Source organism: Physeter macrocephalus, chromosome 21, assembly GCF_002837175.3.
Source record: "Physeter macrocephalus isolate SW-GA chromosome 21, ASM283717v5, whole genome shotgun sequence".
NCBI lineage: Eukaryota > Metazoa > Chordata > Mammalia > Artiodactyla > Physeteridae > Physeter > Physeter macrocephalus.
The window spans coordinates 38,712,673-38,737,762 of record NC_041234.1 but is presented as its reverse complement, the minus strand read 5'-3'; the positions used below and the strand labels follow the sequence as shown (position 1 = coordinate 38,737,762).

At 41.7% G+C, this 25,090-nt stretch overlaps 2 protein-coding genes across 2 annotated transcripts in view; both read left to right on the top strand.

The window, feature by feature from the left end:
• LOC129391728 (protein Abitram-like) overlaps positions 1-25,090 on the top strand; it is a 169,404-nt gene that overhangs the window by 138,107 nt on the left and 6,207 nt on the right. The window lies entirely within an intron of this gene.
• Positions 5,438-6,805, top strand: LOC112062650 (germ cell-less protein-like 1). Its single transcript, XM_055081902.1, has 2 exons — positions 5,438-5,498; positions 5,664-6,805. Exons 1-2 carry the CDS (start codon positions 5,438-5,440, stop codon positions 6,803-6,805), a joined length of 1,203 nt encoding a protein of 400 aa, XP_054937877.1.

The following is a 25,090-nucleotide window of genomic DNA, read 5'->3' as shown; positions in this document are numbered from 1 at the left end:
CTCTTATGTAAATATTACTCTAATAGTAGTATGTGGGTTTGGGATAATGAAGCCTTTAAAACCTCCTTAAAGGGTAAAATTGAATAAATGAATGAATGAATGAAGAAAGAAAAACAAAGAAAGTCAAAAGTAATTTGTTCACTGGATGACAAAGGTTAAATCTCATTGGGAAGAAAAATATAAACAAACGGTAAGGAAAATTCTTGTTTCATCTAAGTAAAACATTAAATCTGGTGATTATTCTTTTAAATTTATTTGTTCATCTTGTATGAACTTTTCACACTCTTACCAAGCATGTATTTATTATTTGTATGGTTTCTTAACCAGAGCTTTCAATTCTTTGACCTTCTTTAAGAACAAAAATCACTCAATGAAATGCAAACAAGTAGGGCATGTGAAAGGGAATGGGATGGGGCCAGTTTGCAAGTTAGCAGTAATCAGAAACCAACATATTCAAATCATGACCTGTGTGTTTCTCGTTTTGTGACAAAAACACATTCTACCTTATCCTTTTTTTTTTTTTTTTTTTTTTTGGTATGCGGGCCTCTCACTGCTGTGGCCTCTCCCGTTGCGGGGCACAGGCTCCGGAGGGGCATTTTTTTTTTTTTTTTTTGCGTTATGAGGGCCTCTCACTGTCGTGGCCTCTCCCGTTGCGGAGCACAGGCTCCAGACGCGCAGGCCCAGCGGCCATGGCTCACGGACCCAGCCGCTCCGCGGCATGTGGGATCTTCCCGGACCGGGGCACGAACCCGTATCCCCTGCATCGGCAGGCGGGCTCTCAACCACTGCGCCACCAGGGAAACCCTACCTTATCCTTTTGATTGACTCGTTTGGACTGCTTGTCTTTTGATCCCATTTCCAGATGCCAAGTAATTCCCACTATAATCCAAAGGCATTCCGTTCCAGAGGTTATCAGTCCTGTTCTTAAGTGGGAAAGAGTCTTCCTAATACAATTTGAACATCAAAGATTTCTGAAGAGCAACGGCCATCAACTTGCTTAAAGTGTACTTTCTCTGGTGCATAAATAATTCATGACTGTATGCCACAGAAAAAAAGTATATTTAGTACAAGATTAATCTCACAGAGTTAATCTGCTTCCTTCCACTCTACCCCCAATATAGGGTGTTATAAGATTTGAAATGTTTCTCCGGGGTTAAAATGCTAGGGAATTTTAAGTCTAACTAACATCAAGATATGCTTACGTTCATAAAAAGAAATGAAATTGGGTTATTTGTAGTGAGGTGGATGGAACTAGAGTCTGCCATACAGAGTGAAGTAAGTCAGAAAGAGAAAAAACAAATGCCTTATGCTAACACACATATATGGAATCTAAAAAAAAAATATTTCTGATTAACCAGGGGTTAATCAGGACAGGAAGAAAGACGCTGATGTAGAGAATGGACTTGGGGAGACGGGGAAGGGGAAGAGTAAGCTGGGACGAAGTAAGAGAGTAGCATTGACATATAGACACTACCAAATGTAAAGCAGATAGCTAGTGGGAAGCAGCTGCATAGCACAGAAAAAAAGTATATTTAGTACAAGATTAATCTCACAGAGTTAATCTGCTTCCTTCCACTCTACCCCCAATATAGGGTGTTATAAGATTTGAAATGTTTCTCCGGGGTTAAAATGCTAGGGAATTTTAAGTCTAACTAACATCAAGATATGCTTACGTTCATAAAAAGAAATGAAATTGGGTTATTTGTAGTGAGGTGGATGGACCTAGAGTCTGCCATACAGAGTGAAGTAAGTCAGAAAGAGAAAAAACAAATGCCTTATGCTAACACACATATATGGAATCTAAAAAAAAAATATTTCTGATTAACCAGGGGTTAATCAGGACAGGAAGAAAGACGCTGATGTAGAGAATGGACTTGGGGAGACGGGGAAGGGGAAGAGTAAGCTGGGACGAAGTAAGAGAGTAGCATTGACATATAGACACTACCAAATGTAAAGCAGATAGCTAGTGGGAAGCAGCTGCATAGCACAGGGAGATCACTTTGGTGCTTGATGACCACCTAGGGGAGGGATAGGGAGGGTGGGAGGGAGACACAAGAGGGAGGGGTTATGGGAATATATGTATACATATAGGTGATTCACTTTGTTATACAGCAATAACCAACACAACATTTTAAAGCAATTATGCTCCAATAAATATGTTAAAAAATGATATGCTTAGGTTGAAGAACAACCAATAAAAAGAAGATCATGAGTGTGGTCTGGGGCCTGTCTTCACGTAGTGAGAGACCATGGAAACCAAGTAGCAGCTCTAAATACACCAACTGAAAGAGAAATGAAACTGTTACTTTAACGTTCATTTACTCAAACTAAAGGAAACACATATTTTAAGAGAATTTCACTAAGAGTAGTAGAGTAGGTAGGCTCACAGTTTCTCTCTAGAGTCAATAGCTCTTTGTCTAAACAGAAATGATGGGCGGGGCAGGGGGCGGGTCGAAGGATCCTAAACCAGGAGGACAGGTTGCAACATTAAGAGAACAAATGAGTTCTAGAGGTGTCTGGGGGGCTTCAAAATTTGTCCTCTTCATACGCTCAGGTAAACAATCTCAAGTACTATGAGCTACAGTTCAACAAAGCCTCTGACAGAGTTGGTTATCAGAGATGGGCAAGCCTGGTTGGTCCACAGAAGGAGCTGAAATCTGGACCAAGCTGGTCATCCCTGACCCCAGGAAAGAGCTGCTCAGCTCTCTGAGCTTTTTTGCAGGGGTCCTCCCTCTGGGCAATGTCCCTCTCGGTGGAGGTACAGGAAGTTACAGGACACATATATGGGGAAAACCACGTCTTGGTTTTCCAGGTTCACTACCTCTAGCTCTTGATCCTTTCTCAGGGAAAGCATCTGGTATCCTGTGTCCTTCCTGAAAATGGCTCTCTCAGCACTGTCCAAGGAGTACCGGCACACCGGAACGAGACCTTTCTCTGCCATAGTAAACTGACCCCGAGGCTGCAGGATTCGTTCAGTGAGCTGCACTGTAAAATGATGTGCTGGTTGGCATAGCACACCACCAGGTCCCAGCTGAAGTTTAAGCCTTCCCACCGCCAGCTGCACTTCTTGTCCCTGTGGAGCTGGCCCCCACACCACATGCTGTTCCCCTGGGGGTCGGACACGTAGATGTCCATGGGCCAGAGCTTTCTAGTCTGCTCAGTCCACAGGGGGGCAAGCCAATTCTCTTTGTACACTGGAGTCAGCCAAGTGGCAGCGATCAGCGCATCCTGTTGGATGACGCGTGCTGACGTCAGGTCCCAGATTATGTAGGCAAGCCGCAGCTGCTGGAACACTGGCACGAAGGCTCTGCCCTGCTCGGTCTCCAGGATAGGGGTGCCCCCCAACGCCCTCCTGGACCTGGCAGACCACGAGTTGGTGTCAGGCAATAGGGCACTTCGCCGGGCCCTCCATGTCGGCTGCAGCTGCAAGAACATCCACTTTTTCAGCATGGTGTACACGTCCATCTCCACCTCCATCACCAAGAGATCTGAAGAGGCAATGAGCTCTTTCATGAGATCCAGGCTGACTTCTCGCAATAGCACCTCACTACGCTGGGTCATCATGTTGTCCAGCAGCCACTGAAGACACATGCTCCTGATGTTCTGGAGTCCGTAGCTTTCATCAGATTAGTAGTAGCTGCACACGGTCTGGGCACTGACAGTCTCCTTCATGACCTCCCCGCACTGCTGAATCAGCTCATCCTGCTGCAGCATGCTGGCTGTGGCCAGGATGGTGACTACTCGACCGGGTGGGATGAGCATTGAGTCTCAGTACAGGGAACCTAAAGGCTCGTGCAGTGCCTCATGATCAGTGTTCTTGTCAGGCATCTGCAACTCTATAGTATCCATGGTTGTCTCCCGCCAAGCACCACTGAACATGCAGCCTTTATGTAGACCCGCTTATCTGCTCCTCTGTAAAGCTATAAAACAAAGAATATTTAGAATGTAACCTGTGGCTATACTACTCTATTCAAATTATGTAAACATTCTCCTTAGGCAAGGTCAAATGACCTTAGAGGCTTGCCATTTTCAGGAGGTTTTTGTTTGTTTGTATTTTCCCTTATATTGTACTTTCCTTGTCATTGAAAGATCCAGACTCTCTCTGCAACACCTTATTTGTTTAGCATATTACACTTGTCAGTGCAGTATTTAATATTACTCATTTCCTCAAAAATGGAAAACCATCCCATTCATTCCTCTTTTTCTTTCACTGTAAGTTTGTTACTTGCTAAGCCTTGTGTCTGGTGCTGGTAATCCAAAGTCCTTGCCTCCAACATTCAAAAATCTAGTGGTGAAAAATAATACAATGAAATAACTGCAGGCATATGGGGAGAAATGTTTCATCAAAGCCTGATGGGAGTACAGTTGAAGAAAGATATATATCTGCCTTGGAGGTGTGAGAAACGGTGGTCTTTGATCCAGATCTCAGACCACGAGGAATGAGCAGTTGTTTGCATGAAACAAGAAAAGTGCCAACAGAGAGCTCAAGATGGTGAAACAGGTGGAGTGGGAACAAAAATAAAAACCTTTAAAAAAGCTAAAAGTATTTTGGGAACTTAAGATCTTGCCCCAAACTAAAGGTTGGTGTGCCTATGGAAAATGGAGGCATGAGCTCTGAGAAGCTGATTTGGATGCACATGTGCATGCACGTGCACAAGGGTGCGTGCACACACACAGTTCTAAATGATTCTATAACTGGCAATGCTATTCTAGAACAAAAGTTAAAGACGAGGGCTTCCCTGGTGCCGCAGTGGTTGAGAGTCCGCCTGCCGATACAGGGGACACGGGTTCGTGCCACGGTCCAGGAAGATCCCACATGCCGTGGAGCGGCTGAGCCCGTGAGCCATGGCAGCTGAGCCTGCGGGTCCGGAGCCTGTGCTCCGCAACGCGAGAGGCCACAACAGTGAGAGGCCCGCGTACCGCAAAAAAAAAATAAAAAATAAAGTTAAAGACCAAAGCAAACACGGGGACAAATATTGCCACATTTATCACAAAAAAATGGTTTCACAGCTCAAGTGATGAGAAAGCCTAAGAAGTTAATTATGGAAATTAAGGTGCCTAGAGTACAAAGCTGGGACCAAGATGTAATTCTCCATAAAGGAATGATCACTAACTGTTTTAGGTGGGGAAGAGCGAATTGTGTTCTTGAAATAAACGGAGAGAATTCGCACACAAAGGCCTCTGTTCCACCATCATGCTATGATGGGAGCCCAAAAGCAAGCATCCCAGGAGGGAAAGATACACAGAGTGGAATCCCTGGTATATAGAGTGGCCTTATCCAGCGGGATGGGGCTTAGTGGGTGTGGCTTAGCGTGGAGTCCAAGAGGACGTTAGAGCAAACGTCATCTGTACCCAGCAGCACTCTGGGCTGAGCTACTGCCCATGGCAACGGCGCCTGGAGAGGAAGCTTATCCACTGCACCGCTGAGGTATAGGCCATGGGAGCACGAAGCAGTCGGATGCCATGGCACTCGGAGGAGCGTGCCCCAGAGGAGCCAGGTGCCACTGGGGAGGAGGAGGAGGCTGAGGAGGCAGTAGTGGCAGAGAGAGAGGAAGGGAAGGAGAGCGAAGAGGCCAGACCCGCCACCAGTCAGGGGAGCCACAAGCGGAAGACAGGCCCAGGAGGGCCGCCCAGAAAAGTGTCCCGCCGGAAACATGCTAAAGATCGTTCAGGGTCCGTTTATGAGGCACTCTTCCTGAGAGGTGAAGAGAGTGACGTGCGGATCCGCGCACTGGGGGAGGAGTGGAACTTGCATAGGGTCCACTTGTGCCAGTCAGGGTACTTTGCTAGCATGTTCAGTGGTGCTTGGCGGGAGACAACCATGGATACTATAGAGTTGCAGATGCCTGACGAGAACATTGATCGTGAGGCACTGCACGAGGCTTTAGGTTCCCTGTACCGAGACTCCATGCACATCCCAGCCGGTCGAGTAGTGGCCATCCTGGCCACAGCCAGCATGCTGCAGCTGGACGAACTGATTCAGCAGTGCGGGGAGGTCATGAAGGAGACTGTCAGTGCCCAGACCGTGTGCAGCTACTACTACTCTGCTGAAAGCTACGGACTCGAGAACATCAGGAGCATGTGTCTTCAGTGGCTGCTGGACAACATGATGACCCAGCGTAGTGAGGAGCTATTGCGAGAAATCAGCCTGGATCTCATGAAAGAGCTCATTGCCTCTTCAGATCTCTTGGTGATGGAGGTGGAGATGGACGTGTACACCATGCTGAAAAAGTGGATGTTCTTGCAGCTGCAGCCGACATGGAGGGGCCCGCGCACTGCCCTATTGCCTGACACCGACTCGTGGTTTGCCAGGTCCAGGAGGGAGTCGGGGGGCACCCCTATCCTGGAGACCGAGCAGGGCAGAGCCTTCGTGCCAGTGTTCCAGCAGCTGCGGCTTGCCTACATAATCTGGGACCTGATGTCAGCACGCGTCATCCAACAGGATGCGCTTATCCCCGCCACTTGGCTGACTCCAGTGTACAAAGAGAATTGGCTTGCCCCCCTCTGGACTGAGCAGACTAGAAATCTCTGGCGCATGGACGTCTACGTGTCCGACACCCAGGGCAACAGCATGCGGTGTGGGGGAGTAGTGGCCATCCTGGCCACAGCCAGCATGCTGCAGCTGGACGAACTGATTCAGCAGTGCGGGGAGGTCATGAAGGAGACTGTCAGTGCCCAGACCGTGGCCTCGGGGTCAGCTTACTCTGGCAGAGAAGGTTCCCGTTCCGCCTGCGCCTGTCTTCCTTGGACAGGGCTGGGAGAGCCGTTTTCAGGAAGGACACAGGATACCGGATGCTTTCCCTGAGAAAGGATCAGGAGCTAGAGGTAGTGAACCTGGAAAACCAAGATGTGGTTTTCCCCATATATGTGTCTTGTAACTTCCTATTCCTCCACCAAGAGGGGCGTTGCCGAGAGGGAGGACCCCTGCAAAAATGCTCAGAGAACTGAGCATCTCTTTACTGGGTTCAGGTACGACCAGCTTGATGCAGATGCCAGCTCCTTCTCTGGGACCAACCAGGCTTGCCCATCTCACGTAACCAACTCTGTCAGAGGCTTTGTTGAACTGTACCTCATAACACTTGAGATTGTTTACCTTAGCATATGAAGAGGACAAATATTGAAGCCCCCCAGACACCTCTAGAACTCATTTGGGCTCTTAATGTGGCAACCTGTCCTCCTGGTTTAGGATCCATCGACACGCCCCCCGCCCCACCCACCATTTCTGTGAAGACAAATAGCTATTGACTTTAGACAGAAAATATGAGCCTACCTACTCTACTACTCTTAGTGAAACTCTCTTAAAGTATGTGTTTCCTTTAGTTTGATTAAATGAATGTTAAAGTAACAGTTTCATTTCTCTTTCAGTTGGTGTGTTTAGAGCAGCTACTTGGTTTCTATGGTCTCTCACTACGTGAGCACACCCCCCAGACCACACTGATTATCTTCTTTTTATTGGTTGTTCTTCAACCTAAGCATATCTTTTTTTAACATATTTATTGGAGCATAATTGTTTACAATGTTGTGTTGGTTTCTGCTGTATAACAAAGTGAATCACCTATATGTATACATATATCCCCATAACCCCTCCCTCTTGTGTCTCCCTCCCACCCTTCTATCCCAACCCTCTAGGTGGTCATCAAGCACCAAGCTGATCTCCCTGTGCTATGCAGCTGCTTCCCACTAGCTATCTGTTTTACATTTGGTAGTGTGTATATGTCAATGCTACTCTCTCACTTCGTCCCAGGTTACTCTTCCCCTTCCCCGTCTCCCCAAGTCCATTCTCTACATCAGCGTCTTTCTTCCTGTCCTGCCCCTAGGTTCATCAGAACCACTTTTTAAAAAAAATTCCATATATATGTGTTAGCATTTCGCATTTGTTTCTCTTTCTCACTTATTTCACTCTGTATGGCAGACTCTAAGTCCATCCACCTCACTACAAATAACCCAATTTCATTTCTTTATGAACGTAAGCATATCTAGATGTTAGTTAGACTTAAACTTCCCTAGCATTTTAACCCCAGAGAAACATTTCTAATCTTATAACACCCTATAATGGGGGTGGAGTGGAAGGAAGCAGATTGTGTGAGATTATTCCTGTACTAAATATACTTTTTCTGTGGCATACTGTCATGAATTATTTATGCTCCGGAGAAAGTACTCTTTAAGCAAGTTGATGGCCTTTGCTCTTCAGAAATCTTTGATGTTCAAATTGTATTAGGAAGACTCTTTCCCACTTAAGAACAGGACTGGTAACCTCTGGAACGGAATGCCTTTGGATTATAGTGAGAATTACCTGGCATCTGGAAATGGGATCAAAAGACAAGCAGTCCAAGCCACTCAACCAAAGGGTAAGGTAGAAAGTGTTTTTGTCACAAAAGGAGAAACACACTAGTCATGATTTGAGTATGTTGGTTTCTAATTACTGCTAACTTGCAAACTGGCCCCATCCCATTCCCTTTCATATGCCCTATTTGTTTGCATTTCATTCAGTGACTTTTGTGGTTACAGACGGTCAAAGAATGGAAAGCTCTGTTTAAGAATCCATGTTTCTCAGCCAGAAAAAGAAATGCAGCTGAGTTATTTGTAATGAGGTGGATAGACCTGGAGTCTGTCATACAGAGTGAAGTAAGTCAGAAGGAGAAAAACAAATACCGTATGCTAACTCATATATATGTAATCTAAGAAAAAGAAACGTCATGAAGAGACTAGGTGTAGGACGGTAATAAAACACAGACATACTAGAGCATGTATTTGAGGATATGGGGAGGGGGAAGGGTAAGCTGTGACGAAGTGAGAGAGTGGCATGGACATATATACACTACCAAACGTAGGGTGGATAGCTAGTGGGAAGCAGCTGCATAGCACAGGGAGATCAGCTCTGTGCTTTGTGACCACCTAGAGGGGCGGGATAGGGAGGGTGGGAGGGAGGGAGATGCAAGAGGGAAGAGATATGGGAACATATGTATATGTATAATTGATTCACTTTGTTGTAAAGCAGGAACTAACACACCATTGTAAAACAGTTATACTCCAATAAAGATGTTAAAAATAAAAGAATCCATACAAATAATAAATACATGCTTGGAAGGAGTGTGAAAAGATCATACAAGATGAACAAATAAATTAAATAGAATAATCACCAGATTTAATGTTTTACTTAGTTGAAACAAGAATTTTCCTTACCGTTTGTTTATATTTCTCTTCCCAGTGAGATTTTATCCTTTGTCATCCAGTGAACAAATTACTTTTGAATTTCTTTGTTTTTCTTTCTTCATTCATTCATTCATTTATTCATTTTTAGCCTTGAAGGAGGTTTTAAAGGCTTCATTATCTCAAACCCACATACTAGTATTAGAGTAATATTTACATAAGAGTTAGTTATAAGAAATAGTTATAAGAAATAGTTCAATCAGGAAGCTGCATCCTTTGATGTTTTCCCTTAATTTCTCATTCCGCCCCCCTTCCCAGTGTTCCCTTATACTCTATATATCTAACCAACTACAATCAATAGACTTCATTACATTTTTTTAAAAAATTAACTAAACTGGGGGAAAGTGTAAGTCATTGATTCAGTAGAAAGGTAAAAATTGTTATTTATTTATTCTGTAATAATTTCACTTCCTTTATATAAACTATCTAAGCAATTTCCAATTACATATTCTTGAGCTGAATGCGAGGATGCCATTTCATCTAAAGAGAGGTATCCTCAGTATGGAAATTCAGACATGACATATCTAGAAATGCACCTTGACTGAGAGTTCTGCTTTTGTTTTCCTCCCAAACTAGCTTTAAATTCTTAAATTGTTTTTGCTGTCTACAATAGAAAGATGTTCAATAATGTACACACAGTGACAGCTGAAATACACTCATTTAATAAATATTTAAACTCTCACAATCCGTGACTGTTGCTATTTGCCAGTTTGGGCAATTTATCCAATATCAATCCCTATTTTTTGACTTCATTTTTTTTTCTTTTTTTTTGACTGCTAAGGATGAGGAGGAAAGCTTCTCCCACCTTGACACTCACTTTGTTTTTTAGTCTGTTAGTCAAGGCGTGGCGAGATGGGGAGATTTGAATACCCAAAAGATCCTTAAGTCTCTGAAAAGTATTCATCACATAAACACAATGCATTGCATTGGTGATACCTGTCAAGTATTTTAAAAAAATAAAAAAAATACAAGGTGATGGTAAACATAGGAATCTACAAGAAACTGATTGTTTTGATTAACATGTTTGAAGCACATGGAATTTTATGAAGAATGGTGACTCTAATTGAATTAAAATTTTCCAAGCAGTCACGAAGAGCATGTTTGGATGAAGGTAAGTGGCTGAGTATCATCCACCAGCAGGTGAGGAGACTTCCAGTAAGAGGTACATTCTCCAAGATGGTATCCCCTAGTCATATGTGACTATTTAAATTGATTAAAATTAAGTAAAATTGAAAATTCAGCCTCTCAGTCTCACTAGCGACATTTGAAGTGCTCAGAGGCTGCGTGTAAACAGTGGCTATTGTGCTGTGTGCAGCACAGATATGGAACATTTCTATCAGTGTAGAGAGTTCTGTTAGATAGTGTTGTTCTATCATCAGTTTCCCCAAGTAAATTTTACATTTCTTTCTACTTCTGAATATGTAGGTTGTCTGGATAACCTCAAAGTGGGTTGATAATGTTTGTGGGCGTGGGGAGGAGTTAGAAAAATGGAAATACAAAGTGGTCACGTTTCGATTTGCACGGTCTCATCAGGATCTCATTTGTCTCACCGTGCTTGTTGAGATGTTATTGGAGGCTGGGGCCTGGGCTTGAGGAAGGTTGATAGCCACCCACAGGGATGGTTTGTTCTGAAGCCCTGTCCTCTGGAATTAGAGGAATTTGGGTCTTATCTTCTGTGGCCCATAGAGCTTGTGACCTGGTAGTCAGACCATCATCTCCATCTCATTGTCCAAAACTCAACCTTTTCCTTCCTTCTCCCATTCCACTATCATGAAAATCTATTTTCAATATACTTTATGTTTGATTTCTTTTTTTGCTGTTCATCTTGTTAATATCTCTACCAGTATGCCAGACCTCTTCTCAGTCTCAAGGCCTTGTAATTGCCCATTGAAAGGATACAAAATAAATGTCTTTGTGAACTGAGAGTTATGTTAGAAATATTAGCATGTGGGGTTATTGTAGTAAACATAACTGATTCTTCGTTTGGCTTTGTCATCATCTTTAATGTGAAACAATATGTCAATGCCTCCTGGCTAAGAACCACCAGGAACACATTTGTAGTTGAACAAGCTGGGTTTACTTTTCCTAGCATTGAAGGAGAACACATACAATGAGGAACTGTGGGCCATATAAGAAAGAGGGTGATAGAAAAGAGATATTAAATCATTCGGACATATTTTAGGTGATTTGGGTGAGGTCTTAAGGAAGCAGAGTTTTGCTCTGGATTGGATACTCTCAGGAAGACAGGTATTCCTATGACTGAGTATCTTCATAAACCTCTTGTATAGAGAGAGTAGATTACAGTGAGGGTAAAGCTGCAATTGGTGAAAACAAACAAACAAAGCAAAAAAAAAAAAAAACCCCACTAGCTGTCACTCATATTAGCTAGGAGTAGAGAGAGTAGATTACAGTGAGGGTAAAGCTGCAATTGGTGAAAACAAACAAACAAAGCAAAAAAAAAAAACCCCACTAGCTGTCACTCATATTAGCTAGGAGAGGGACATATGGTGATTTGTACAGTGATCTTGCTTCTGTCTGTGCTTAGAAAATAAAAATTATGAAGTGGTCTTTGTTGTGTCTCACTTTATCATGATCTCAGAGTGCAGAGATCTCATGATCTCATCTGAAGCTGGCATTCCGTGAGATTTTTTAATGTCTAATGGGAGAATCACATGCCCTAGCCTGGATGTGAAGAGATATTTTTAGTACCACCCTTTGGCCACAAGACCTTAATCCATGTTATCTAGACTTCCACCATTGCTCTGATTTTGCTGGTGAGGAATTTATTTACAGAATGTAGTCTTTAGTTGGACATGGGTTGATCTCTCCCGCTCCTTTCGTTGTAGAATGCATTGTTGAATGCTATGATGTGACATTGGCTGTGCAATAGCATTTAAGACTCTGGACAGGATGCACTGGCCAATTGCAAAACAAGTAATCATACATCAGTTTTACATATCTGAAAGTCTCTAACAATTATCCTGAACACACAAGATAACTTATCATATGACATATCGGTGTTTTATAAGATGTTATGTAAGAAATAGTACCCCAGTGTGGCACAGACTATATCCGGAGTATAAGTATCATTTATCACAGCAAGAGAAAGCCAATTTTGTGTTCCTCAATGCAAACAAGCTGTATTAGCAGAGTTAACCAGTTGCACAAAGAGGGCTGACTATCATGAACAAACGGAATACCATGAGCAAATTTGACTATCCGGGCCAGGATGGCCCCAATATTGGAGCCTACTCCTGATTGAGTAGGACTTGCTTATAGGATTGTAATGACCTCAGCAGGAGGTCAGTGTCCAATTTTCAAAGTCTGGAGGTTGGGATTAATGCTGTAAGGGAAACTGACAAATCAGAAGGGGTCTTCAAAAAGAAATCTGCCTTTAAGAGTGTTTAAAGAGCAACATGTGTTTCTGTTGTATGCAGGGTCTGATTGGAATTGTCAAATGTTTTTCCTTAAGTAGTAGAAGGAGATCACAGGAGTAAAAAAATAATACAATAAAGATAAGGGAAGGTCACAGTAATGTGCTAGAAGACATCACAGTGTAATGACAGACAATATTAATAGTAGAGTAAAGGAGGAGATAAAGGTCTTAGAGAATCAGAAAATTAATCTCATTCTGTCATCTTGGGAGGAATCTGTCCACTTCTGAAGTGTCACCTAGAAGACTGCTAAGAATCCTCAGTTGAAGGTCTTCAGATGGAGTGGATATCCAGTAGAGATGGATATGTGATGAGGAACCACTCAAGGATCAACACTCTGGAGTTTTACTGATGTTAGTTGTTAACAGTACCTGGTAAGACATTTTTTTTTTTAACCTACGCTCAAGGGCAGATGTTTCTGACACTTATTTGAGAAAACCAAGTCTCCAGGTTGCAGATCATGTAAAGGCTGTTTATGTGAGTGTTTTGGAGATTTGCTCATATCTGTATGATAAAGCTGGTAGTATCACATGAGGGCTTTCAAGTAATTAGCCCTATCAGCTTGTAAAAACAGTAGAATCCAAAATTGGGGATGAGGTTCCCAAGTGTATGGGCTGGCCTGATATGAATTAATAAGTAGATAAATTCTGAGTCCCACATGGGGTTGATCATACCGACATGAAAGTTAATGGTAATATATCAGCTTCTAAAAACAGTAGAATCCAAAATTGGGGATGAGGTTCCCAAGTGTATGGGCTGGCCTGATATAAATTAATAAGTAGATAAATTGTGAATCCTAGATGGGGTTTATCTTACAGACATGAAATTTAATGGTAATATTTGAGACCATGGAAAAGTTTTGAAGGGCTTTACCAATTATAGTTTTAGCATTCCGTATTTATGATGGATTACACTTTTATTATAGAAATGGTCAGTCTGTTTCTATTTGATTTAAATTTGGTAGGTTGAGAAAATTATTTATTTCATCTGTTTTAAAATTAAGTAATTCAAATTAATTCAAATTAAGTCATATACTACTTACATAAATATCTACTTATCAGAATGATTACTTCTTTTGTCATTCCTAATATCTTTTACTTGCGTCCCTCTCTCTCTCGCTCTCTCTCTCTCTCTCTCTCAGTGACCGTATACATTTATCCATTTCTTTTGCATTTCCTAACAAAAAGTGTTTGGTTTGCTTGAACTTCTTTATGGATTTTTTTCTTTTCTTTTTATTTAATTTTGATAAATGTTCCTTCCTCCCACTTTCTTGCATTTATTCTGTTATTCTCAGTCTAATTTCATATTTTGGTTGCTTAGCTCATTAATCTGTGGTCTTTCTGCTTTTCTAATACAAGCATTTGGTGTTATGAATGTCCCTCAAACTACCATTTGGGTGTATTCCAAGAGATTTTATAGGTGCTATTTTCATTATCATTTGTTTGCAATATTTCCTAATTTCTTTTATGATTAATAATTACAATTTATCCCTTGTTGGTCATATATATCACTTGATTCAGGTCGTATTTTTAAACGTTCCCACCCTAAGTGGTTTGTTTCTGTTTTCCTTGGGTTATTATTTTTTAACTTAATTACATTGTGTTCAGAGAGAGTGGTTTCCACCTTCACAACGCTTTTTTGAAAATTGCTGACATATTTGTGGCCTAGTGTATGATCAGCTTTTCTAAATGTTCCAATTGTGCTTCCAAAGAATATATATTCTCTAATCTTTGGACCTAGTATTCTCTACATACCCATTAGACCAAGATTTTAATAGGGTTCTTCAAATCTTCCTCATCCTTGCTCATAGTTATTGTTTTCTTAATCGATCAGTTACTGAGAGAGACACTAAAAGTTCCCACTCTGTGAATTTGTCAAATTTAGTGAATTTTTGGCATATGTATATTTTGAACATTCAGAATTATAATCACACCCATTAGCCCTGAATCCCTCTTTTTAATCATTTAAGAACTGAAATAATCATTTAAAAAATGTTCACAACTATATACTTTTGACCCTTCCATGCCCTTATGATTTAGATAGTGCTCTTTGAAAGACCATACGGCTCCATTGTGAATTTTTCCTAGTAATCTACAGTTTGCAGTTGTTTTTGTCATCTTATTTCTGTTTCCTATTTATTGTGATTTTTTCCCTACACTTCTCATGTATTATTCTCTTTTTCTGTTTTGTACTGCACTGATTTGAGTCTCTGTTGGATGGACTGAGTGTTATTTAGTACCTTATTCCCTCTAGTGGTTTGGAAGTAATGTATCTTATTTGTATTTCTCAAGAAATGGGTGAACTCCCCATGACATTTTAACATGCTCTCCAATGTTGCCAAGTCACGTGTGATGCTATGAGTAAATATTTGTTCGTAGACTGCTTTACCCTAACCCAGTGTTCCTTAGGGCACATTTAAGACATCAACACAATCTAATGGACATCATGACAAAGATTTAAACCCAGTTGTTCTGATTTGCAGGCAGAAGTGTTGTAATAGAGCAGGGAGCTAACATTTACTGAACAGCCTTAATATTCCAAGCACTTTATATTCATTTTTGTCATTTGACCCTCACAAACACCATACCAGGTAGGCATTCTTATATCCTCATTCGAAATGGGAAAAGTGAGAATCAGAGAGGTTAACCTTTCCTTGTGACATAGCTAGTAATTTCTGGAGTGAATCTAGGTCCCTTTGACTGTAAACCTCAGGGGCTTCCCAATATTCCACATTGTCTTCAAAGGTAGATACATAAACCATAGCCACATGAGGCCTCTCACACTGAACAGTTAAACTTATGAGACACCGGGCCATGTTCAACCATAGTAAAGTGACCTTTTATTTGCCCCACAACTCAACTTTTTTTTTCCTCAAGACTGCCACTGCTACACAACTGCAGATAATTCATCTTCCATCGATTCCTTTCAGCAAACGTGAAGGACACATAAGCATTTCCCATTTGGGGGACACATTTGCCAGGTTATATGTAAGGTTTTGCCAAACATGTGGTTTCACCATGCCTAGCCTGGAGCAGGGGCACATGTCGGTTAGGTATATGTGGGGTTTGGGTATGTAGAAGAAACAACCCCGTGCATGCATGACACTTTCAGTATGGGACCACTCCAGGGATTTCTATCAGCCTGTATCACATTTCTTTCGGATAGCCCATAACGAACTTCTGCAATCCTTCTAGGAGCCACACATTTCAACAGGCCTCCTGTTGAGGTCCATGCTCCTCTTTTTGCCCATGGGGCTTCAGCGCACCTTGTTCGCTTCGCTCAGCTTCCAAAGACCTAAGAGGTACAGTGTCTGGGTTTGGAAGGTTCAAAAGTAATCGCTGCATGTGTCCCTCACAAGGGATCTCTTCTGGTCACTGAAGGAGCACTCTCGGGAAACCTTGGTGCCGAGTACTGACATCAAAGGGATCCCGTTCCTTAGGGCCGTCTTCATGACAGGCAGGTGGAGAAAGCACAAGCTGCCCCTGGGCCTGAGGTCCCCGCTTATGTGGAGCTTCAATTCAAAGGCAGGTGCCTCTCCAAAGGCCTGGTGGGGAAGCCTCTGAAAAGACCCAGGTTTTACCTCTGCTACTACGCTCAGTGGTCAAGGAGTGAATGAAATTTGTGTTCCACATGGGCCATCCACCTACTGAGAGAAAGTACTATCCTTTGCCAAGGTGGGCAAGCAGCACTTGGCCAAGTGCCTTTAAAAGCTTTTGCTCCCTGTGAGCTTCAGGGCCGAGCGCTTAGTGCAGCTTATGGGAGCCCTTGTGGAAACCGGGTACCACAGTTCTCCAATAGGTTTCACTACATTCTAGACTCTTGCCCTATGTGTTTCTTGCACGGAAAGCAACATGGTATACCATTGCTTCCGTCTGGCCCACCTCAGTCATATGCATTTCTGAACTGGGCACAAACTCTTTCCCCATGCCACGGTTGAGTCCTCCCTTGCAATGGACTTGAGGACACAGTGCCAAGAAGAGTTTTCAATGTTCCCTCCTGTGATCGTAACTGCTTTGTGTGAACACAAGTCCCCTCACTCCTCAGTCAGTAAGGACTTCCCGCACTCAAGGAACAGCACGAACTCAGGATTTCTTTCCCGCATGCAGCAATGAACCAACTACTGCCTTCCTTGTAGGAGCAGTATCTTCCAACTTCCTTTTGAAAGGCTTTCTCGTTCCGTCCCCTGGAACACCCTTCGCTAAGCTCCAAGAAGCATGCAAAAATGATAAGTTTTTAACACACACCACTCATCACTGCAGGTGTCACTGCACTCAGTATGACCTTCTATTGTTGAAGGAACCCTCGTGGGAGAAATGTTTGCAAACCCTTCTGTCTCCACAGTGCTTCGCATTGGAAACCGGCAATGTTTTCTGGTGATGTGCTCAATCTGCTAGTCTGCTGCTAGTCTCTACAGATTGCTCCATGAGAGCAGAGTGTTTTGAGGGAGGCGATGCACCACAGTAGCAGAGGATGACTGTGACTGAAGACACTGCATGCTCCCTGGACCAGTGTCCAGTTCCCTTTATACTGAACGAATTCCGCATTTGAAACTTCCTTCATCAAGAACCTCAGGTACACTTCCCATTTACCCTGTAAGAAAGTGCCTTCCTAGGCAGTTTGAAAGGCTGTCACTAGTTATCACCCTGAGAAACAAGGAGCGTAGTGCTGTTTGCATTAACCGGGGACTGGCGTGTTGGGAAAAGGGGCGCAAACCGTTCAGAACCTGCTTGGAATGGGCCGGCTCATAACTGCCTGATCCCTTAAGAATCGTCGACGTCACACTGTTTTCACCTAGCTCGTCAGATGCACGTGCACATCTGGGGAACGAACCTGGCCATGCTTTCTGCAAAGGCTTCATTCACTCCATTTGGAATATTGAACAAAGAGCTCAGTGAAGCACGAAGGCACCTCTGGCGAAAGTGCTATTTCCAGGTCTACCAAATAATTCATTCCCATATGGAACTCTGTGCCTAAGCTCCAGATCCAGAAAGGGCCAGATGCCTAAATTCCTTTCACCTAGCTTTAAGGACACACACTTGTTTTCCATAAGGGAGACACGTTTGCCAAGCCATCAGTAAGCCTTTCCCAAACACATAGGCTCCAATATAGGGGCCATCCTGGCCCTGATAGTCAAATTTGCTCATGGTATTCCGTTTGTTCATGATAGTGAGCCTGCTTTGTGCAACTGGTTAACTCTGCTAAATACAGTTTGTTTGCCTTGAGGAACACAAAATTGGCTTTCTCTTGCTGTGAGAAATGATACTTATACTCTGGATATAGTCTGTGCTACACTGGGGTACTATATCTTACATAACATCTTATAAAACACCCATATGGCATATGCTAAGTTACCTTGTGTGTTCAGGATAATTGTTAGAGACTTTCAGATATGTAAAACTGAACATTCCAGCAGATCTTGTTCCCCTGGGGTGGCTGGTGGGGAGGGATTATCCAGTAACAGTCATACCAATTTCTTTTTAAAAATCTCCCAGGAAGAGTAACTGACTCCCTCTTCATATATGCTTTGTGACCTGCTATCCTCACATTAGGGAAAATAATAACTAGCAAGGATGGCCCCAAACTTGTCTTTGATTCTGACAAAAGTCAAGTGGCTATCAGAAGTGAACACAGCTAGATTCAGACTTGACTTCAAGACTTGTTTCAAGGACTAATACTCATTGTGTTTTGTATGATTACTTGTTTTGCAGTTGGCCAGAGCATCCTGTCCAGAGTTTTAAATGGCATCGAACAGCCAATGTCACACCATAGCATTCAACAATGCATTCTACAAAGAAAGGAGTGGGAGAGATCAACCCATGTCCAACTAAAGACTACATTCTCTAAATAAATTCCTCAACGGCAAAATCAGAGCAATGGTGGAAGTCTAGATAACATGGATTAAGGCCTTGTGGCCAAAGGGGGGTACTAAAAATATCTCTTCACATCCAGGCTAGGGCATGTGATTCTCCCATTAAACATTAACAAATCTCACAGAATGCCAACTTCAGATGAGATCATGAGATCTCTGCACTCTGAGATCATGATAAAGTGAGACACAAGAAAGGCCGCTTCATTATTTTTTTTCTAAGCACAGAAAAAAACAACATGACTGTACAAATCACCATATATCCCTCCCCTTGCTAATGAGTGACAGCCAGTTGGGGATTTTGTTTTTGTTTTTGTTTTTCTGCTTTGTTTTGTTTTCACCAATAGCAGCTTCAAGCTCAGTCTAAACTATTCTCTCTATAACAGAGGTTTATGAAGATAATCATAAGAATTCCCTGTCTTCCTGATAGAATCCAATCCAGATAAAAACTCTGCTTCCTTAAGACCTCACCCAAATCACCTAAAACAAGTCCGAAAGTTTTAATATCCCTTTTCTATCACCCTCTTACTTAAATGGCCCACAGTTCCTCATTGTGTGTGTTCTCCTTCACTGCAAGGAAAAGTAAACCCTGCTTGTTCAACTACAAATGTGCTCCTGGTGGTCCTTACCTGGGAGGCGTTGATATATTGTATCACAATAAACGATGACAAAGCAAAACGAAGAATCAGATGTGTTTACTACAATAACCCCACATGCTAATATTTCTAATATAACTCTCAGTTCACAAAGACATTTATTTTGTATCCTTTCAACCAGCAATTACCAGGCCTTGGGACTGAGAAGAGGGCTGGCATACTGGTGGAGATATTAACAAGATGAACAGCAAAAAAAAGAAATCAAACATAAAGTATATAGAAAATAGATTTTCATGATAGTGGAATGGGAGAAGGAAGGAAAAGGTTGAGTTTTGGACAATGAGATGGAGATGATGGTCTGACTACCAGGTCACAGACACTATGGGCCACAGAAGATAAGACCCAAATTCCTCTAATTACAGAGGACAGGGCTTCAGAACAAACCATCCCTGTGGGTGGCTACCAACCTTCCTCAAGCCCAGGCCCCAGCCTCCATAACATCTCAACAAGCACGGCGAGACAAATGAGATCCTGATGAGACCCTGCAAAACGAAACGTGACCACTTTGTATTTCCATTTTTCTAACTCCTCCCCACCCCCACAAACATCATCAACCCACTTCAAGGTTATCAAGGCAACCTATGTATTCAGAAATAGAAAGAAATGTAAAATTTACTTGGGGCAACTGATGATAGAACAGCACTATCTAATAGAACTCTCTGCACTGATAGAAATGTTCCATATCTCTGCTGCACACAGTACAGTAGCCACTGTTTATATGCAGCCACTGAGCACTTCAAATGTCGTGAGACTGACAGACTGAATTTTCAATTTTACTTAATCAATTTAAATAGTCACATATGACTAGGGGCTACCATTTTGGAGAATGTACCTCTTACAGGAAGTCTCCTCACCTGCTGATGGACCATACTCAGCCACTTGCCTTCATCCAAAATATGTTCTTCATGATTGCTTGGAAAATTTTAATTCACTTAGAGTCACCGTTCTTCATAAAATTCCATATGCTTCAAACATCCTAATGAAAACAATCAGAATTCCATGTGCTTCAAACATGCTAATGAAAACAATCAGTTGCTTGTAGATTCCAATTTTTACCATCGCCTTGTATTATTTTTATTTTTTAAATAATTGACAGGTATCGCCAATGTAATGCATTGCATTTATGTGATGAATACTATTCAGAGTTAAGGATATTTTGGGTATTCAAATCTTTGCATTAATTTGCCCAGGTCGTTTTTAATCCCTTCCACTGCATCATATTACCCTGCTAGTCTTTAAAGCAAGTTTGATAGTTGAATTTTGCTACAATATGGAGTGAAATTTTCTTTGTTGTCTAATCTCAGAATCTAATCAAAACAATCGATGTGGAAAATGTGTTCACAGACTAAACCCAACTTTCCCCTGCACCTTTAGAAAAAATCTTTCCCAAAGACTGTTCATATATCAATTGGCTATTTGTTGTCTAAATAAATGAGGTAAATTTCAGTTCTCTTTCCTACTAGAGAAAACGCCGCCTATCCTTAGAACATCACGAACAGACAAATCTCTCCCAAAGACTGTACATATATCAATTGGCTATTTGTTGTCTAAATAAATGAGGTAAATTTCAGTTCTCTTTCCTACTAGAGAAAACGCCGCCTATCCTTAGAACATCACGAACAGACAAATTTGATTCCTGAAACTCAAACAAACACTTGAGGAAGTATAACTTTCAGCCAATGTCTTGGTTGTTATCTCCTTACCACCATCAATGTCTTTCTACTTATTTATTCACTTTCAGCCAATGTCTTGATTGTTATCTCCTTACCACCATCAATGTCTTTCTACTTATTTATTCAAATGAGGAAGGAAGCTACAGTTAGATTAAAATTGGTTGCCCGGACCATAAGTTCGATTTTGTTCCTTTGTAGATTGCAGAACCTTTGAGATTTCCGTGTTGTGGGGCACACCGTTGCCTATAGTTGGGGATTCAAAGAAGAGGTCTGTGAATTTGAGACTGTATGACATTTACATGGTAACTGGAGTCAAGCAAGTAAATCTTGGAACATGGGGCAGGTGATACACCCCTTTCAAGAGATTTATCCTGAATAAAGGGAAGGGCATCAAGGCCCAGGTAGCTGAGTTGACAAGGAAAGGGCGGAACCTTATGTGGGCCCATAAAATATGAATGTCTTAGGAGTCATGTTACTAGCTAAACAGGTGATGACATTGGAACCTTGGATCTTGTTTCAATCCACTTATTCCGATGTGTTTCTTACTGACCCCAATTCAAAATTTTATGTTTAATCCCAAGGTTTGTGTTGTGTACTTATTTAAAATAGGTGCATTTTGCTATTTTGTCTCGCATCAAGCAGCTTCATGTCCAAATGCTGTGGTTGAGACTTGGCAGGCACCTTCCTGTAGACCCTGTGGCTAGACACTCCCTCTTGTTTTTCTTTTCCACTCAAAGAAGATGGTTTTCTTTCTCTAGCACATGATGGATCTTTCATTAAAATTCCAATGTCATCTTTGTACTGTTTATATATAGACCCTTTCCACAGTAGCATACTTTACACTTGTGTGCTGTGTCCATCCCACCTACATCCCTGGGAAACTGCTTTCTCCTTCATAGGCCATTGTTTATTTAGGTCTCTTACGTCTTTGAACATGAATACTAACCTTCATCTTTCTATAGCATCTGTCTCCGGGACACAACTGGAAGGGAACATAAGAGAAGAGGCTTTGTATACTGAATTGTAATAACCTTTCATCCCTGTCTCATTAAGACAGGCAGAGACAGAGACAGACTATCACATGATGTAACAGAGACAGAGGCAGAAACAGCCAGACAGGACATCCTGACAGAAAAATAGAGACAGCTGGTCGGGCAGGCTGAGAAAGCCCAACAGATGGACAGAGCCAGATATTACACCTCCAGGTTCCCCTGGAGCCTGAATATCCCTGAACTCCAAGCTCTGAAATAACTTTAGATTTCTCATGATGAAGTGACTCCTGTGAGAAAAGTGCAAATATCTCTCTTTTTTAAACATCTTTGTTGGAGTATAATTGCTTTAAAATGGTCTTCTAGTTTCTGCTTTATAACAAAGTGAATCAGTTATACATATACATATGTTTCCATATCTCTTCCCTCTTGCGTCTCCCTCCCCTCCCTCCCACCCTCCCTATCCACCCCTCTAGGTAGTCAAAAAACACCCAGCTGATCTCCCTGTGCTATGTGGCTGCTTCCCACTACCTATCTATTTTACGTTTGGTAATGTATATATGTCCATGCCACTCTCTCACTTCGTCACAGATTACCCTTCCCCATCCGCATATCCTCAAGTCCATTCTCTAGCAGGTCTGTGTCTTTGATTCCGTCTTACCCCTAGGTTATTCATGATCTTTTTTTTTTCTTAGATTCCATATATATGTGTTAACATATGGTATTTTTTTTTCTCCTTCTGACTTACTTCACTCTGTATGACAGACTCTAGGTCCATCCACCTCACTACAAATATCTCAATTTCGTTTCCTTTTATGGCTGAGTAATATTACATTGTATATATGTGGCACATATATACAAATACCTCTTGATGAAGCTTTAATTTCTCTGAGAAATTGAAACAGCTTAGTAGTGATAAATGACACTCCAATATAAGCAAAATGATTCAGGGAGCAGAGAAGTTAGAATAACCAAGGAAAAAAAAGGAAAAATAATAAAGACCTAACCTGAACCCACACAGAGATGAGTGGCAGCAACAAAATCAATTGTGTAAAGCAATGGCCTACAAATTGAGGCTGTGAAATCTATTTTACGGTCTCACTCTTTGCAAGAAGCAAGATTCTCAAGTTCAGGGTTTTTTCTTCAAAAAAGATTTCACATCAGTTATTCTGCAGGAAAGTTGAGAAGAACGCAATGAATGAGAAAACACTTTATTTTTGCACATGAGAATATTTTCATAACTTGACAGATTTACAAAAGAATATTAAAATCCACATATATATCCTCGCATTTGAAGAAAATAAAATTACTTTAGTACCACCAACTACATTTATTTATAAACTGGCTCTATATCTTCATTAAAAAATTAAAATTGAAATCAAACATAGAAATAAAGAAAAGCATTTATGGGACTCCCCTGGTGGCGCAGTGGTTAAGATTCTCCACTCCCATTGCAGGGAGCCCGGGTTCGATCCCTAGTCAGGGAACTAGATCCCACATGCATGCCACAAGTAAGAGTTTGCATGCCGCAACTAAGGAGCCCGCCTGCTGCAACTAAGATGCAGAACAACCAAATAAATACTTTTTTTTTAAATAAAAGAAAAGCATTTATTGCTCTCAGGGAGAAAAGAAGACACTATGAAATTACAACAGTATACTTCAAAATGATGACCAACAGGTCGAGGAGCTTGATAACCGGATATAACTACTTCACATTACTCCACTTTCCTGGCCTGATTTTCACCAGGGCAATAGAAAAGCTGAGAAAAGAACGATCTATAGGAAATCTACTTTGGTCTGGCAGAATCAGACTTGTTTTAACGTATAACATTATATAAGAGGAAAAAAAAGTTAACGTGCTGTATATTTCTATCCAGACTCCATTAACGTTTATACTGTAATTGGAAGTCCCTAACATATGCTGGGGTGAGAATTACACAGTCCACACTGGCCTTCTTGTCACCTTAATCCAAGGTGAATTCTCTCATCTTGCATTTCATACTTATGACAATGAAAGAATAAACATGAGTTAATCCTTATACTACATAGCAGATAAAATGTGAAGTGTAGTATGAGTGAGACAACATAAAATGTGGGTTAAGAGGAAGGCAAGCCCACACATGGTGGAAGCGAGGAAGAGAATCAAGGCAAACAATGGTTTTGTAAGCTTTCAGGACATTTATATTCAAGAACTTCTAGAAATTATTCGAACCTGTATTACACCGTGAAGACTTTTTATTTAGAGCTAATTCTATATAGAAAGCTTGGGTTTTTGAAAGCATATAAAAATTACATTATCTTTCATCTTTCAATAACATAAAGATGACCACTGACATAGATCTTAAAGGATGGGTAGATTTGAGATGAGAGGATGTCTGACTAGAAGGGAGTAAACACAGGACAGAGTAGCAAGAGATGAAAACAGGCGACAGAAGCCCAGGTGTATTTCATCCTGGTTTAGCTCATAATAATTATGCTGTTATTGTTGCCATGATCAGAGCATGAAATTATCTCCCTGTGAACCTGGATTCTATTCACCAACAATCTGTGGAGCTCTGGGGTCCGTGAACCTCAGCATAAGAATTTGGAAGTCAAAGGCAGAAGGAGCTGAGGAGGACTCCATTTTTCCTGTTACCTTGCTGTTTCCGGGCATATCGCCCCAGCAATGGGCCTTCATCCTTCCAGGGGCGCTTGGTCCCAGCCTCTAGCACTCCCATGACCAGCATGATAACAACCACCCCAGAGATACCAGCACTAACCAGGCAGGTGCCCCCTCCAGGTACCTGAAGTCTAGTAACATGGAGCTCCTCCTCTGAATTCCAGAGTTATCAACACCAGCTTTACAATGCCTCTCCTCCAAGGTTAGGCCATGATAGCCCCAATGGCTTCCCTTGTTTTTATCCTCAGACCTAGCTAAGTGTTGTAACTTCTTCCATAAGTTTAATTGTTTACTTACTTCACTGCTCCCTTTTGATTTCTGTTCCTCCAGCAGCTATTTAACCCATTCTTCGTTTTAAATTCTGTTGAAATATTATGTGGTTTCTACTTTCCTGACTGGACCCTGACTGAAAAACATATCAAACAACCTGAGTTCTCAAATCACTGAGCTTTCAAAATCACCAGCCAAGTGTAATAGGGAAGAACCTTTTGTATTCTATTACAAGTTAATCACTAAAGGGATGCTGCCTATAAGCTTAAATTATACATCATCACCCAACTCTCAGAACCCTGACTCCCAGGTGATGAGCATTAAGCCAAAATA

Bases quoted from the DNA above. Each gene is read 5' to 3' on its own strand.
- LOC112062650 (XM_055081902.1), top strand. From the start codon at position 5,438: ATGGGAGCACGAAGCAGTCGGATGCCATGGCACTCGGAGGAGCGTGCC. The intron at 5,499-5,663 runs GTGCCACTGGGG...AACATGCTAAAG, and splicing joins GCGTGCCCCAGAGGAGCCAG to ATCGTTCAGGGTCCGTTTAT.